Consider the following 17198-nt stretch of genomic DNA (forward strand, 5'->3'; position numbering starts at 1 on the left):
TTTCCACTCTCCCACCCATTTCTTATGTTGTATTTGCTTTCCAGCTGTGATGGGTAAGTATAACAATCTATCAGAAATACTGTTGAAATCATTCTAATACATTGTGTGATGTTTATTTATAAAATTCTTCAAGAAGTGGCTGTGCATCTTTCCCAGTACATCGTATTTCTGAAGCCTTTGTCATGTTCTGCATCATCCAGCTTCAGGACCTTTCTGCTTTCACTAGGAAGCACTAACAAGTATGAACATTTCTACTGTGCAACATATATGAACCCAACAACTGCTGTTCCTAGATCAATGCGTCTGATATAGCCCGATATCCTATGTCCAAGGGTGACTTCTGATTGAGAAATCCAGGAATGAAATACTAACCAGATGAAAAAAAAAGAACTTTCTCCATAATTTTCATAAATTAGGACAGTGGTTCGCAGCCTTTTCCCAAGGTTGCCATTCCCACCACCTGCTCCCCTTCCCACCCCCCCGCTGCCGTGCCCCACAGCCGGGCCACTGTCTCTTTCCCTCCTTCCCGGTGCTCCCCCACCGCCCGCACAGCCGCCTTTCCCTCACTCCCTTCCCATTTCCCCACTCTGAGGACTTCACGACCTTGCTGCTGCTTCCCCAGATGGTGTTTTCAACCAAAAAGACACACATGGAACACAGGGACTGACACAAAATTCACAGAAGATATTCTCAGACTCACAGTTCACATAAGCTTCACAACGGTTTTTGGACTCCTGCTCAGCTTGTAGCAACGAGTTTCATTGGATAATTACGCAGTGTAAACAGAAATCTTGATGTCAGTTTTAAACACTGCCTAATGATTTCACTGCATGATGACACAGGGTTAACAAGAGCCAACTTCTTTTTATAAACGGCGTTTGGAAGTGCTGTGTCATGAGAAGGAAAAAAACTGTTTGTAATCATCCCAGAATATTTAAGTATAGTAATATTAACTCATGGTAACCTTGGTGTGAACTTTTCTGCTGAACTGTTAAGATTATGTCATCTTATTTTTAATAGAATAATTGTTCAACTTAAAGATTAATTTAAGATATTTTTAAATACAATCACAACTCTACTGTCCTGGGACAGCATCACTCACCTAAAATAGTTTAACTTTCTCCAGCCTTTTCACATTATTGTGGTTGCTGTGGACAAAGTGTACAGAACTGTTCTTCTCTATTTTCTTTCTGTAAAAGCTTTTGCCTCATCAACAGCCATGGCAACGTACAGTACCTGAAACAGGCCTATATTAAGAAAGGAAGAATAAAATCTACCTTACATAGCTGCTAAGTTGTAACTCTCCTGCTTTGCACCTACACCATCTGCTTTCTCTCCCTGGATGCAAGGCTTGGCAGGGTCTCCAGGCCAGTGCTTCTGATGCTGGTCACTGCAGACACGATGTACAACCTGCAGACTGAGGGAAAACAGGAGATACATTGGGTTTCTATCTGCCGTCTCCTTCAGCTGGGGAAATCTGTGATTCTCTAGTGCACCACAATGTCATGGCCTTCCTCCAGCCCAAAGGCCTCCCATGCCAGAAGTGGCTGGAAAGATGCAGCTTTGATCTCTGCCTTGTGTCTTAAGGCACGGAACAGAAAGGAAGCCCCAGGACTTCTACTGAACCAGCCAGCAGCACCCACACCGAGAGAGGCAGCGCTGCAGCCTTGCACCATGACTCCTCCAAGGTCCCATGACCCACCATGTCTGGTACATCCCCTGTTGCATGACCTGGTGTAATCTTACCAACCAGAGATGTTTAATAGGTTTGTTTAAGCGCTCCAGAGCTCAAAGAGTGAAAAATCCCCTCCAAAAAGATATTTAGAGGAATTCTTACAAGGGAGAGAAAAAGAGACTGAGCATCTGGTAGCTATAATAAGAAAGTTGTTGAAAGTCTAGCTGAGTTAGACCATGCAAATAAAATTAAATAGCAATGGACTCTGGAATTTTTAGCTATGTAGATACTAAAGAGAACAAGTGAGGGCAGAGGTAAGATTCAAGACAGTGCATGTGCAGCCCAAACAAGAGCCTAGTGGGGGTTTCAGACTGGTATACAGTGCTGCAACCTGCCCAAACACAGGTGCCATCTTGTCTGGGACAGATCTATGAGATTTATGGCTGATAAATCAACAGTATTTACAAGAATAATTTACGTTTGAATAGCAAGAAATCACACCATCACCAAAAAACAGGTTCTGTGTGTTTGCAAAAGCAAGTTCTGCACAGTTATCATATGATCCAGAATTAATCCAGTGGTTACAGCAATACTCTGTGGGCCAGTAACTGTTCTCCAAACTGTTACTGGTCCCTATAGGTAGTAACAAGAAAAAACTCACTTTCCTGTTGTCTCCAAGTATAAAGAAAATTGTTAAGTTGCTGTTAACAGTACCACTCAACGTTTTCTATAGCACCACAGCACACACTGCCAGAATGACACTCCTTAGTATGTTCAGAGCTTAAGTGCATAATCAACACATCAGTCACGCAACAAGTGTGAAGAAATTTCTTTCTGTTTATATTGCTATGTAAATCTAAATCAAACATTTCCATTTTCTTGAGGGTTTTAATCACAACCACATTTACATATGAAGCAGCTTTATGAAGCCTTTCTTAAAATCATGGCAGTCGAGTCTAAACATCTTTTTCTCACTGAGGAAGAGTATCAATGTTACATCTGACACCCCATCACTCCCTTACCAAACAATATACCAGCAATGGGCAATGCCAGCAATTGGACTATTGGCTCAAAAGTGCCGGAGTTGTGTCCTCCACAACCATGAATGGTTGTTTTGGGGGTTGCCAAAACAGGACTGGAAATATTATAAGTGTTTGCAAATTCCAGAACCACTGAGTATTTCTTCAGGTGAAAACTGGAGCAGGGATAGGGGGTAGCAGACAGTCGACAGGCAGAGGATGTATGGCACTAGTTTTACTTTTCATCGAAGAGCTGTGTCCTTAAGGAAGTAGGAAAAAGGAAAGAATGCAGATTTTATTTCACACCAGCTTAGCCAAAGTATTTTTGTGATAAAATATGAAGGCTGGTTGTTGAGGGGTGGGGGACAATGTGAGTGGAGGACACTGGTGGCAGCCTGGAAAGGCAGGATGATGGATCGTGCGTGGTGCGGTGAAAGGCTGCGTAGCGGGGAGTGGAGGTGCCTGCCAGCGTGCAGGACTGGGCTTACTGAGTAAGCGGCGCCTGGCAGATGGATGCAAGCAGAGGTTGGTCTTTCAGATACTTGCGGTGGGTTACCACTTTGAGAAACAGCTCTGGCACGGTCATTTCTGCAACAGTTGCCGTGGCAGTGGCTGAGGAACAGACCCCAGGAAAGAGCGATGTCTTGCGATCCCCCACCAAGCCCCGCAGCCAGCCCAGCCCAGCAGCCCGCGGCAGACGGCCGGGACCTGTTGAGCTGGGTGCTCACGTCACCCACCCCTGCCGTGGAATTCCTGGTTCTTTCGCACTGCACACAGCCCCCACCCAGGGTCCTCATGCCCCAGCAAACAGTTCCTACCACAGCCAGGAGCTCTGCTTGCCCCCCAGCTTCTTCCATGCTGCTGCCCCCATTCATAGCCCCCACTTCCCTTGCTCTCTGTTTTCCACCCTGTAAACTTCTCCCCTGACCCTTCCTTTGGGTTGTTTGTCTATTATTTGTGCCTCTTTCTTTTCGTGTGAGTGACACATTTCACCACAGACTGTCCCAGATACAGCCTTTGAAAAGCAGCCCCCTCCCAAGCAATACTTAGCAGCTGCTTTTAGATGCAGAGTGGGAGCGGAGATCTGTACATTCCCTATCACAACAGGAAGCATTTGCTAGGGAAGGATGAAATCCCTTACATCCTCTAGTGTTCACATCATCTGTAACACTCAGATGATTAGATACCAGACATTAGTGATTACATGCTTGTGAAGACTGCTTTGATAGTGGAGAGGGGATGGTAAGAAGGAAAATAATGTCACCTTCCCAGTAACCTTCTCTATATTTGGATACCGTCTTTTGCAGAAGCTGAATCATAAAATACTTCACACAATACAGAACATGCTAGCAATACTATCTGCAGGTGATAATAGTGGATGACTAAACCAGCAAGCACGGAAGGCACTGGAGAAGAAGGCAGAGGCTGTAAAAAGTCTGTATAAACATGCGGGCGCTGCCTTTTGTTTGCTACTACATGATCAAGTCAATTCATGCGATAGAGAACTCTATCTTCTTGCCACGTCCAAAGTCAGAAAGGAAAGACTTAAAAGATCTGTGCACATCATGGGCATGGGCCAAGTTTTCTTGCAAAGGTCACTGAGACTGAAAGCCAGCAATTCCCCCTCACAAAAGGCAAGACGAGATGGGTGGAGCGGTGACCTGGGTTCCAGCCCAACACGGGCACCTGCGGTAAACAACTGCAGCACAGAGAAGTTGCAGCACGGGATGCCAGTCTCACCCAAACAGATTTGCTTTTATTTATTATTGTTATTGAATTGTGTTGCTGTGTCACCTCAGAGTCCTAGTTGGACATGAACCCTATGTTGTCACTCTCCACAAAAGCTTACAGTCTAAGGGAGCTTAGCTTGTAAACTAGGTCAAGGATGAAGAAACTTTTGGATGGAGCTCTGGAGAGCAGCTGTCCCTGACTGATCCACCATTACTGTTTGGCATCCTGTGAACAAAATGCCGTATTTTTCTACAATGTTGGGTACATAGCTGGTCTTATGATGGGAAGTAAATGCATTTTGGTCACATAGTAAGTGCATATCTGGTCTTATAACAGGATGTGCTCCATCAGACAATGGGCTATGTAAGCAAGTTTCACCATATATATGACTGCTTATGTATGTACTCCATGATGGAGAATGATTGCACTTGCTCACATGATAGACATGCATCAGGTGAGGCCAGGTCCTGAGACCCCTATCCTGTAGACAGGATACAGTAGGTAGGTAACTCACAGAGCAAAAGGTTAACGGTGAAACAACACTCCAGAGTGTGATGGTTTCAGCCCACTAGTGGCTGCATCTTGTCAAAGTTTTGAAGATGTTGTGGCAAAAGAGAATGTTAAGAAAGGATGTGATTTGTTTATTTATTGATTTATTTATTATTATATGCTTTAGGCCTTTTTTCAGTTTCTTGGAGAAAATGGATGTCTAAAGACTTGCAAAGCAAATCTCAGGTCAAAAACACAGGCAAAGTTTACAGACACTTGGTATAAGTTGTTTAAGTATTTGGTTACAGGAAAGGAGATTTCAACCCACCATCTTTAGTTCTGAGTTCTTGTAAAAACTCTTATACCTTTGAGGCTGCGTCATGCATTAGGCCATTAAGCAGTACTATATTTTCTCTTGATCAGTTCAGAGCATTCATTAATTATATTAGCTCCTTTCAGGCAAACATTTTTTTCCCTACAAAAGTATACCTGACAGTCCTGTACATCACCAAGACAGATGTCCATGCAGAATGAACTTTATTTATAAAGGATGGATTAGACATGAATGTCACACTTTAAAAAAAGTTTAAATTAACTAATCAACTAGTGAAAACTGAACAGGTAATACTATTTACATAGGCCAATGCCCACCTTCCTTCCCAAAACTTAAACAAAGTGAATTCTCACTCTGAAACAAGGACAATGAAATTCAGAAACACACTGATTTCTAGCAGTTATTTTGTAAAGAGCAATCTAAGTCTCTCAAACTTACAGAACTTACCTTCCCCCCCCCCCCCCGCCCCCCCCCATAAATGAACCTAAATTAGCTCTTTGGCACAATCATACTGATGTCTGCATTTCAAGGCCAATATTGTGATGGACTCAGCCACCTAATGGCATTTCATCAGTGTAAAATCAATGATCCTCCCATTGGTGTATCCAGCAAGAAAGGACTGCCCAAATATTAGATGTCTTCTGACAATGTCTATACTCATCCTTCCTGCACCTGGACTGAGTGAAGTTAACACTGATTCTATAAAGACAAACATAAAGTTTGCAACTCAGAGAGTATTTCCAAAAATAGACAAAGACCATGATAACTGAATTCACATTTAAAGCATATAAAATACTGTGATGCCTGGTGCCATTCTAGAACATGTTTCCACCTGAATTCCTCAGAGATGTAGTCTCCATTTTCTCACTCCTTTAAAGCACCCTGGCAAGAAAATATCCCCAGAAAGTGTAATGGGAGTGTTTCAGAGCCATCTCATCTGCTGTCTTGAGTGCACTGGGCCCAGCTTGAAGTCTGCAACAATTTAATCAGGAACTAGGAAACATCCATGTTCTAGATGTAGTAAGTCCCTTGCAGGTCAGTCTCTCCATTTGGTCTCTTCAGTTACTCAAGGTAATGGCAGTTTCAGATGTAAATGTTCAGATCTCATTTTAAAATCTACTTTCTTGACTCTCTTCCTCATACCAATAAAACCAGACATATAGTTATGCTTCTATCCCAAGAGTCCTGTATGGTAAAACTATCCAGTGTGGCACCTGTTCCAAAAATTAAGGCTCCAACTGAGTTCCCGCTGTTTAAGAAATATACTTTACAAATCTTCATATAAAAAGCCTACCTGGATCAATCAGTAGCAGTATACTACAAAACTGTAACAATTCCTCTTGTCTTGTGCCAACTGTTAGATAAATAAGACTTGTAAAACAAAATCTGCTCCTAAATTTACATTTCCTGTTTCTGGAATGTACAAAAAGTTTTCTAGAACTCTTGCTTATGAACTTGCATGTGGTCTATTTTGTCACAGAAGCAGCGCACTCATTGACTCATTCTGATCCAAAATAATTTCTGCCATGAAAAGTAGCAAGTTTCTGCGTCTCTCTCAGGAACTAGGAATGACTTCCATCAGACAATTAAATTAAAAAGTCACATCAGTGTTTTGAAATATGAACATAAATTGTCTGATTAGATATCATTCTAACAAACAATGGAAAACAGTCCTGTTTCTGTCCAGAAAGCAGACCCTCTCCAAAGTAATTTCATGAGATGGTGGCAATTAGTATCTTGTTTCATTTAGGAAATGTGTTCCCTTTCAATTAAATATGTCGTCCAGTCAGGAAGAAAAGTGGTCTGTCCTCTTTTGCGTTGGCAGTCTGGAATTCATCCCGCAGTCGGAACTGCCATTCGTCTTCCAGCTCTAGCCGGACCACAGTCTGGCGAAGAGAATTGCGATCCTGACAAATCACACACAAGGTGGCACCTAAGCAAACAGTTAAAAAGAAACCCGTGTGAGTATCCCCTTTGCTCTCAGGTCGCCCAGCTCCCACCACCCCTTGGCACATTCTGCCACTTTCACAACAGGAGTTACGAATGGCAGAAAATGAAGACACTCATGCAGGACTGAGAAGAGCTATGTTCAGCTCCCTATTTATCAGGATCTTCTTGTGTAACTTAAGGTATCTAGTATTCATCTAGTAAACAAGACTAACAATATATTCCCTACTTTTGGGGGTAAGGAAGGGTGAAACTGTCAGGTCAAAGGAGGTGGTGATGGGTCCTGGCAGAAAACAAGATAAATCTCTACATCCATTACTGTTTTAGCCCTACTGATCATTACCTTGTGGAGTGAAACTCTCAGTCAGCAAAACAATTACACCACAAGCCGATCACCATGATGGCTGACTACATCTTCGTGCTTTGCTGGCCAGAAATGGTCTAAATGTGTCCTTAAAACCAATCACAAATTTTAGCGCTTTTTCGGATTGGTAAGCTAATGTGCCGGCAAAGAAGAATCTGGTCTGTATGGCCATGGACAGACGTATCCAGAATGCCGAAGTAAGAGATACCATAATTTTGTAAACAATATCAACTGTCTTGACTGGCATGCTGATACCATTTTAACTTGCATGCACGATTTCCTGGGTCCTGAGAAAAGGACTCAATTAAGAGGAAATAATTACCTTGCCAGCATTCAATACTCTGAAAGAGAGATGGCGAGGTAGGAGGAAATGCCCAAGACAAAAAAAGTTGAGAATATAATAAAAAGAAACAAGACAGACTGTCATGTGGTGTTTAATGCTCATGTGACTGGTTAGAAGGGCAAGTAAGCTGCCGAGGGAGATGGAGAAATCCCGAATCAAATACACTTTGTGCTACACACTGTAGAAATTGTCTGGTTTATGCAAAATGAAACTGATTGATAGCCTCTGGTCACTCAGTGCAGTGCAAAAACACTGCTTTCATTTGCAGTTACTCTGACAGCCTTGCTAGAGAAACTACAGGCTGATTAAATCTGAACGCTGCTCCAGAATGAGCAGAGTGGTGTGTGCAGGTAAAAGCACTGCATACCTCGATTTGCACTTTGCTGCACATACCTACATGAAACTATTAACTGCAAGAAAGAGCACAGCAGTTGATATGTAACAGCTCTGCCTGTTTCAAGACGGCATTTGTCACAGTGTTCTTCCCCCAGTGACAGTTACAGCTGTGAGTAAAACAAATCCCCAGTGCACTAAATGCCTAAGATAGTAGCAGCACAATCCGAAAGAAGTTTGCAATGTGGCTGCCTGCAATAAAAATGGAAGTTATTTGTCTCCACTGCCACCCACCATCATAAGGACTACATGGAAAAACTGATTATTAGGAATAAATTTTAAATGAGCCAGCTTCTATTTCCAGCGATAGTAAATAGATTTGAATGGAGGCTGGTGCATCACCTATTTTCTATCAAAAATTAGAAAAGCTGCAAGAACACGATAGGTAAATGCTTCATACATAAATGAGTAAGGAGTTATGCATATATACTGGGCGTAATGACATAGATTCAACATTCCTCCCCACTTAGAAGTCTGCAGAATTTGTAGCACTTGTAGCAGTTTACTACAGTACAGAGTCAGCATGATCAAGCATCAAAGATGGGTGGGATGTATAAAGACCAATACAAATATGTGCATATAGATGCATGTATATTTTCATACAAAATACATTTTTGCCCAGGTTCCCAGAGACCAGGTCATACAGTTCTCAGTAATAAAATCATTACAGCTCACCTTTAAGAAAATGAAACTTCTTCAAAAAGCTAGCTACAACAAAGGAGTCACAGAGGTATAGCAGGAGACCACTAAATGTCAAACCAGAGGAACTGATATTCAGAGAATGAGGCCGAGAACTCACGTAGCAAACTGCAATCTGATTGGGAGAGGGGAAAAAACAAACAAACAAACACACAAAAAACATTTTCCAATCTTCTGTATAAAGTGAAGGCCTGATATCCAGCTTTCAGTATTTGCACATGATTGAAATTCAGACTTGCTTTCCAATTCCAAATATTGTGATCTTTACAGTTCCTTCTTAAACATCCCTCTACTTACTAAAAATCTATGTAAAATCACTATTCAGAACTATGTATTAGTTATTACTATTCATTACTATTATTATCATGAGGTTTAGATGTGATAGGGTTTGAAAGCTGCAGTAACAATAGCTGCCCACAACCACAACGCTGTGACCTGCCCAGCACAGTTTATCTACACATGAGTAAATGTAGTAACTGTGCAGTCAGACACAAAAAGAACCCTATAGAAACGCCTAATTTCATTTACATTATGATAGGATTATGTAAGTCAAGAGAGTTGTACATCTGCATAAATGCGTGAGGTTTCCTCTTGTCTAGTTCATTTTTATGGCTACTCCCCAAATCCACTAGGAACCGGGAATACTTATAGCACTCTTTCAGGATTTATACATTTGAATTAAGGAGTCTTCCACACAAGGCTTTGTTTCCAAAGTGCCATTGTACTACTTATTTGGGGCAGACCCTCATCTAGCATTAATCAGCATGATTCTGTGGAGGAAGGTTGACCCGCAGCAACTGAGACTCTGGCCCAGGATGCCTATATTTATCTATATTCTTTCAATCCTATTGCATCATATTCCAGATCTGAACTCATTTCACGCGCTCAGAATTGAACTCATTTCATGTGCTGAATGGTTTGGAGCTGAAAGGATGAAGACAGCACAGGACAATGCCCTTCCACAGAGTCTGTTTTTCCAAGCATGGTGGGAATGAAGACCTGTAAGAGCTCAGCCAGAAAGGAAATTAAAAGTTCAAAATGTTCGGGGAGCAGCATGTATGGGAAGGTCATTACACAGCTGTTTTGGTAAAGAAGTTTAGTAAATGCCACAAGACTGATTTTTGTTTAGTATTCAAGTCAGGAGTAAAGGTAAAAACAGTTTCTCTCTCCTGAACAGCACCACCTGAGTATCATACTTCCATCCGACCTACATTTGAGTTTAAGTATGACCTTGGCTTTAGATCCAAACCCATCAGAGAGAGCCAACAGCTCCTGAGATGTAATGTCAGCTTCTCCCATTCTGGCTGTTTTCTTGGTATTTGCTTCTCTGCCTCAGCTTACCAGTCAAAAGTGAACTAAAAGATTTGTATTTTGAATATTTCTAAAACACTTTGGTGGAAGAAATTTGCTGTAGGATGGACCAAATTACAGTAGACTGAGAAAACACTTCTTAAAGAAAAATGTGTTCTGTGTTAATTCAGAATCTAATATAATTCACAGACTGTATTAGTATTTAGGACAACTCTGGTATTGTTCTCCAGGTACATTATTTGTAGCCTCTAATAATATCTCTATGGCACTAAGAATTTGATTTTAACATTTTAGGGATCTAATATCCGATTCTTCAAAGGCTGTGTAACTATTATTAAAGAAATGCATTGATGAACTCATCCAAAACATAGCCTATACATTTCTAGAGCTGCTTGAAGATTATTTTGTTCAGTACCTGTGGTCCTAAGTTAAGGTAACAGTCCACAGATAGCACTGGATGGCTATAATTCTTCAGTGAGAGAGGGAAGAAGCGATGGCTGTGATACTGGAGGTATTTTTCAAGGAGCAACTGAGCAGGTGCTGCCAAGAAGGTATGCTTGCTGTCAGGAGCACAAATGTACTGAGCAGGGGAGATTGAAACTGGAGTGTCAGATACCTATGAGGAAAAAATATTTCTGGTACAGATCAATCCTGATCAATCAAGTTGTACTTATCTGAATTTTGGTTTGTATAAAATATATCTCTGTCCTACAAATCTAAGATTTATATAGGAAGCAAAGTCATTCAGCCAAAAAATGTCTGCTATCAAAAAAGTTTCAGAGTTTCACAGAATTGGATTTGTATTTATAGAGTCTTCAGGGTTTCTTCTCTGAACCCAAAGTATTCCTACATATGAAGTCATACAAAGATGAACAATTCAATAGCTATAGATAAAAACCTCATAGTGAATGGCTACCTGGATCATTAAGAGACACCTTAGATGTTTTTAAATTTTTTAAAGGAAAATGATTAAGGAAAGGTGCATTTATACCAAGGATGTTATGGATTTCGGAAGAAATAATAAAAATAAAAAAACATGGCACACATACCCCATTACTGGTAACTTGTGATGCACTAAAATACCTCAGCTCTCCTGGTTACAGGGTACAAAAAGGAAAACAGAATTTTAACAATAATGGAACAGAGGTCTCAGTTCCCACCTTAGACTTGATGTGGAAGGATCTCTGTCCTCCTACTGCAATTTGCTTTTTCATGACACTGAAGTGATTGAACCGACAGATCAGAAGGCCAGCACTGTGCACTCGCAAGTTGAAGTCAACATCATCACACGTAAATCTGGAAAGAATAAAATTGTAGGAATTCAGAAGAATATTTCTCATCACACACTAACAAATACAAGCACTCAGAGTCTTTGATCTGCCCCGTAGAAAGGACAGGTGTCAAACAGCCTGAGCCTCCACCAGAGCCTATCGGTCAGGGAAAGAGGCTTCAGCTTTGTAATAATAAACTAGGCAAGATCAGAATGAGGGAGAGAAAGGACCAGAAATGCAGGGGAAAGTGGAAGGAGAAAGGTAATAAATTGCCAGGGGGAAGACCTAGGAGTTAAAATATTTTATTTACCTTTTACTACCATAATGCAGTCATAGAAAATAGCTACATACGTTACTACCCCAAACAAAGTCAAGGAAATTAATTCCTTTGACTTCCAAGGAAATGGATGAGGCCCTACATTTGATTTGTCAAATGCACAAAGGTCTCTGACTACTCATTTTTCCCTTAGAATACAAACATCCTCAATGTTCCTCTACAGAAATAATGTCATTTTACATCAGAGACAAAAAATTATTTGAAGTCAAGGAGTCTTCTCTTAATACAACAGAACTGCTGAGACATAGGAATAAATTAAGCGAAATAAGGCTAAACATCCCTGAGCTAAATTTGACCGATTTTAAAAATAAGATGGAACAGAATAAAAGGTAAACTTCTAAAGCTAACTAAATTTAAGTACTCTGGCCTTTTGAAAATTCAGGCTCAGCTCTCCATTTTGAATGCATTCATTACACAGCAAACAGGATGACCTGCGGTTGATATCAGTGAGAAACATGGCATTTAATTATAGATTTCTAAAATCTTGTCTTTGATCTTAGTAATATTTACATGGATATTTGGTATCCCTGACTGTTGGTGTCTCTGTATTTTAAAATGTACCTTCTCCCTTGACAGCCCAGGCTCAGAATGCCATACAGCACCCACACAGAGGATTATGGTGAGCCAGGCATGGTTTAAAGACACAGGCAGGAAATGGGTGGTATGGGCCAGCATTCCTGACATTTGAGCATTGCTGCCTGTACTCATATCATTTTGCCTTATTGTCGTTCTCTTCATTAGCCCTTCATAATGTATCATAAGGTAATACAGGTAGACTGGCTGGGAGCACAGTTCTGCACTCAGAGATGCACGGGAGCAAGTTTAAAATGCTCTTTTAAACTGTCAGGCTCGTGGTGATAGAGATTGAGGCCTTCTGTTTATCCACAGAATTACGAAAACAGAAGTGCTTCCCTGCAGTTGTAAGTAAACTTGGACTTCAAAAGACATCTGTCTGAGGTAGGTGGGGAGTTCGAGAAGGACAGTGACTGATATTCAGTTATCTAAGTCTAGGTGTGTAGAGCCATTTTAGATTACCTGGAGTATCCCACCTAGCTTACAGAAAAACACATGTAGATTTCATGTCATACTTGTCAGCCCCATATGGACATCTTGCATATTCTGAGGTGCCTAAAGACTGGCTTTAGACAACTGAATCCCACCTCTGGTGATATCTACTTCCTTCTGTTGTAATAAATGCCCCTTCAGAAATGGGGCCAAAACCACAGTTGATTTCACATAGATCAATGAAATTCTGTGAGATGATATACCATGACAGTGTGCCCCCCTCCGCCCCAACTCAAACTTTATTTCCCATAACCCTGCTCAAGAGATAACCACCAGTGGTTTTGGTAACGGATATGTCTGGTTGTGATGGCTACATCCACCTCAAAATGGATTTGGAGACAGATAATGACACAATAGCCAAGGGTTAATTTGAGCAACGCACCCACCTAACCACAGTGCTGGTCAATCTCCAAGTCAAGCCAAATTTGGAAGAAAGTAACGTCTGTGGTTGTATGCCAATATGACTATGAGTTAATCATCTTTTACCCCCATAAACAGTGAATAGCCGAAGAGCCCTTTGAGCTCTCCTGCATGGCAGTGGGCTGCACACCAGGATCTCCCCTTGAGTAGGAATGCCTCTCAAGGTTACTCCTCAAGGCTGAGAGAATCCTTATCTCATCAGATACTCTGTAAGTGAATTGGGAATAAGTGTCCTGAAACTGAAAATCTTAGCTAAGTGATTGATTGTACACATATAACCTTTTAGATGCAAACCATTGACCAAGTCCGAGATTAGGACTGGATCCAGCTGCACCTAGAATCCTCTGAGAAGGAGTTTAGAAAGGAAGGGAGTCCTCTCTGAAGCTCATGACTCAACAGCAGGGTCTTCCTGACAGTTTTGTCTGACCCTGTCCTCTGTGCATTAAATAATCCAGTGTACTTTGCCATCGAATCTTGTTAAACCACTGTCACATTTACCACTGAAGTTTGTTAACTCACTTTGTTATTAGTAAAATACATTGATGCTTCTCTCTTGCAAGTGAAGTGCATCTCTATCACAGCATCCCCAACATGTACCTAGTGAATACAGTTCTGGTAACTGTGGTGATAGCATGTATGGCAATATTACAATCTGATATATCCTATGTGGCACAGTAATGAAAATGAAATGAAAAAAATGAAAAAGTGGAATTTCTGAGACAGATGAATGTGAGAAACAACCATCAATGTTAACAATGTTACTCTTTTCTTCTGACGGTTGTGATGAGCAGACATGCAGTATGCTCCAGTGTTGTGCTACTCAGGGTAAAAAGCCCAGCTATAACTAATTCCATGTCAGAACAAGACTTGGTTATGCACTATTCACCCATACACCTGTTTCCTATGGAAGGGAGTGCAGGCAAGCGGGCAGGAGTGCAGTGTTTACCAAAAGGCTACTTGGACTGGACAGCTGGGCAACCAGCACTGCAGGGCAGACTGCTGAGTTTATCTACCCTGTAATTCAAATATGATTGTTTTATTTGGAACTATAGAAATTAATGTCTTTTTCTAGCTGCTGGCAATTTGGGAGGGATTTGAACTATCAGTAAGAAAACAAAATCTGTCTGCATTCCATTAACAACCTCCCAGAAAAACCAACAAGAGCTTTGGTAAAACTTCCTTTATTTGGTTCATTAGCTTTATTGAAAGATGCTACTGATTCACTTACCTGTTCTGATTGTACTGTACATTTTGTGTCAGATCGACATTCAGCATAATGAAATCATGCACATGGCAGCAGGAGAATGGTTCCTTGATCTCACCACTGTTTGTTTTACTGGACCATTTCCTCATCCCAATTAAGGCATAGTGAGTGACATTGGGAGTTGCTTCAATATGTTGCAGAATTTGCTTCAAGGAAACATTCCTTTCGGTCCATGTATAGTCACTACCATAATTGCAAAAATGTGTTAATTTTAAAGTATATAGAGACTATTCAAAATCTCATTCAGTTGAAGAGCAATTCTTAACAGTCAAAAGTAGTTATGAGTGTCAGGTAGGTAACTTCAGTGTTGTCTTACTTTACTGCAACTTTTTGTCTCTCACTCTAATAAAAACTTAAAACTAACTAGTGGTTATGTGTTGGAGACTGGTATGACAGATCTGAAACTTAGTCTGGATCTTTCAAAATATTAACTCAGATTTGTAAACTTTTAAAGTTACCTGGATAATGTTCCAAATGACTCTGGGACAGTTGCTGACTTTGTGCCATAACTTAAGTGAAAAATATAAGATCCTCCTAGCCCACCCCTAGAGACCATAAATCTCAGTTTTCACTGAGTTTAGTTCTCTTTGAAGATTTACTGTAAATCCTGCATAGCACTGTTCTGGGAGTAGATAAAAATACCTAGTACAAACAATGTTCTAAAGTAATGAAAACAAAAATACTTGTTTGGGGACTTGGGGAGCTAATAAAGGAGCCATACAGACTGGGACTAACAAAAAAGCCAGAGGAAATCAGTTGTACAATTTGCACAGAAATGTCTTTTAGCTTCCTTAGAAAAATCCCGTTAAAAATATACGTGTGAATGCCCATGCTTGCCCAGTGTATCAGGGATTGTTTACAGAATCTGAAATCTGCAGTCCAAGTCACTCTAGTTTGAACTGGAGTCAAGCTATACAGCAAAGGCTGCAGGGCACTTAAGTCCTCAGGGGACGGGAATGAGAAACAGGCACTAAACTATGTGCTATGTAAAGGCAGATATCTAAGGAAAATACGTCTCTCGTTAGGCAAATATTATTCTCTGCTTGTACGGGATAAAAGTTGTAGTATATCAAACATAATTTCAAAACTGATATGAAGTGAAAGGTTAAAAGAGATCTGCTGAAAAAAGCATGTATTGCTCTATTTACCTTTTCCTGTCTCCTGAACAATCAACTTCTACTGCATTCCACATGACACAGGAGTCATCTGAAATGACAATGAAAGGCCAAATATCCTGGGGTTTTATCCCCAGCTCCTCCTGCCGATTTCGTTCAAGCTCCAAGTTATGATAAGACAACTCTTTTATCAGGAAGTGTGCAGCACCTGAAACCAAGGACAGAAATTGTTTGCTTTTACCTTGGAAGCCTTTTGAAGTTAATATTTCTGCAGATGAAGGTATGAATCACTCCGAAGATTTTAACACCCTAACACTCCCCAGAGCCAACTTAGTCACTTGCCAAGCAAGGGACTTAGAGGGCCCCACTGGGAAGCACACTGAATCAAGCCTGACTTGTGTTATAGATTTGTTAGTGTCTTAAGGGTTCAGCGACTGATTCTTTTAACCTGACAGATATTTGGATCCACTAGCATCTCTTAGTGCAAACATCTAGAGGTGTTGGTTGATCAACTGAATAACAGGGGAACAATTTCCCCTGACAATCTACTTCTTTGAATGTTTGTCGCTACTTCTGTCTGTAAGTTGTTCCGGCAGTAAAAGCAAGGTGCTGAATAATTCAGATATTATATTAGCAGAACCTACCTAAGCGATCTACCTAATCAGTGCATCACTGCCTATGCAAATAGTACATAACTGATTTCCACGAGGAAACAGAGTAGGTAACTCACTCTGAGTTAACACCCTCAGCTCCCTTTAAAATCAATAGAGGAGAGTAAGTATTTCTATGGTGCAATTCATCTAGCTTGTTTTAGGTGACCTGGATTAAGTGAATTTCATCTTCAACTGTGACACATCATCCTTAAAAAGAATGTAGATCACCAGATCTGATATGCTAGCTACAAGGTGTACATCTACATTTCACTGTTGAGTAGCGCTCAAGGGCCCAAGTTGTGTGTCCACACTCGTTGGAACTTTTTGTTATACTTACCTACTCCCGCACTGTTGAAAATGCTTGGAAGAACAAGCATGATGTGGTTGGGCCAATACTTCTTGTATATGGCCATTTCATATTCCTTGACAACTAAAACATGCAAATGACTGGCTCCATCCATTGCATGATATAAATTGAAAAGTCCGTGTTCATGACGACCAGTGGTGGGAGTAAAAGTGGGGCTTTTTATGTAATCTTCACTCTGTAAATAAAAAGAAGTGTGAGTTTCTGTATTAAGCTGGAGGATATTTAAACAAAGAGAACCAGATCCTTCAGGAGAATAAATCAGATTTATTGTCACTGGACAAACTGCTACCTTTTAAATCAGCTTGACAGAAAAATAAGCAACTTTTATAAGAGCTGGGAAGTAGAAAACTCTGTCATTTAGTTTATTCAACTGATGAGAGAGTGGCGGACCGAATAGGACT

At 40.8% G+C, this 17198-nt stretch overlaps 2 protein-coding genes across 4 annotated transcripts in view; both read right to left on the reverse strand.

Annotated features, from left to right (window-relative positions):
- LPIN1 (lipin 1) overlaps nt 1–760 on the reverse strand; it is an 88362-nt gene extending 87602 nt beyond the window's left edge. Inside the window, exon 1 of the mRNA XM_075750600.1 lies at nt 701–760. The gene's annotated coding sequence lies outside the window, so the exon portion shown is untranslated. The remainder of the gene's footprint in view (nt 1–700) is intronic.
- A 4674-nt stretch (nt 761–5434) lies between these two features.
- Nucleotides 5435–17198, reverse strand: part of GREB1 (growth regulating estrogen receptor binding 1) — a 108044-nt gene continuing 96280 nt past the window's right edge. For all 3 annotated transcript variants that reach the window (XM_075750609.1, XM_075750610.1, XM_075750611.1), the window contains exons 27-33: nt 16768–16972; nt 15811–15985; nt 14627–14845; nt 11466–11601; nt 10721–10921; nt 8971–9109; nt 5435–7181 (exon numbers count right to left, since the gene is read on the reverse strand). In XM_075750609.1, coding sequence (XP_075606724.1) covers nt 7018–7181; nt 8971–9109; nt 10721–10921; nt 11466–11601; nt 14627–14845; nt 15811–15985; nt 16768–16972 — 1239 coding nt within the window. In that variant the 3' untranslated portion in view covers nt 5435–7017. The remainder of the gene's footprint in view (nt 7182–8970; nt 9110–10720; nt 10922–11465; nt 11602–14626; nt 14846–15810; nt 15986–16767; nt 16973–17198) is intronic.

This window comes from Balearica regulorum, chromosome 3 (assembly GCF_011004875.1).
Source record: "Balearica regulorum gibbericeps isolate bBalReg1 chromosome 3, bBalReg1.pri, whole genome shotgun sequence".
Lineage (NCBI taxonomy): Eukaryota > Metazoa > Chordata > Aves > Gruiformes > Gruidae > Balearica > Balearica regulorum.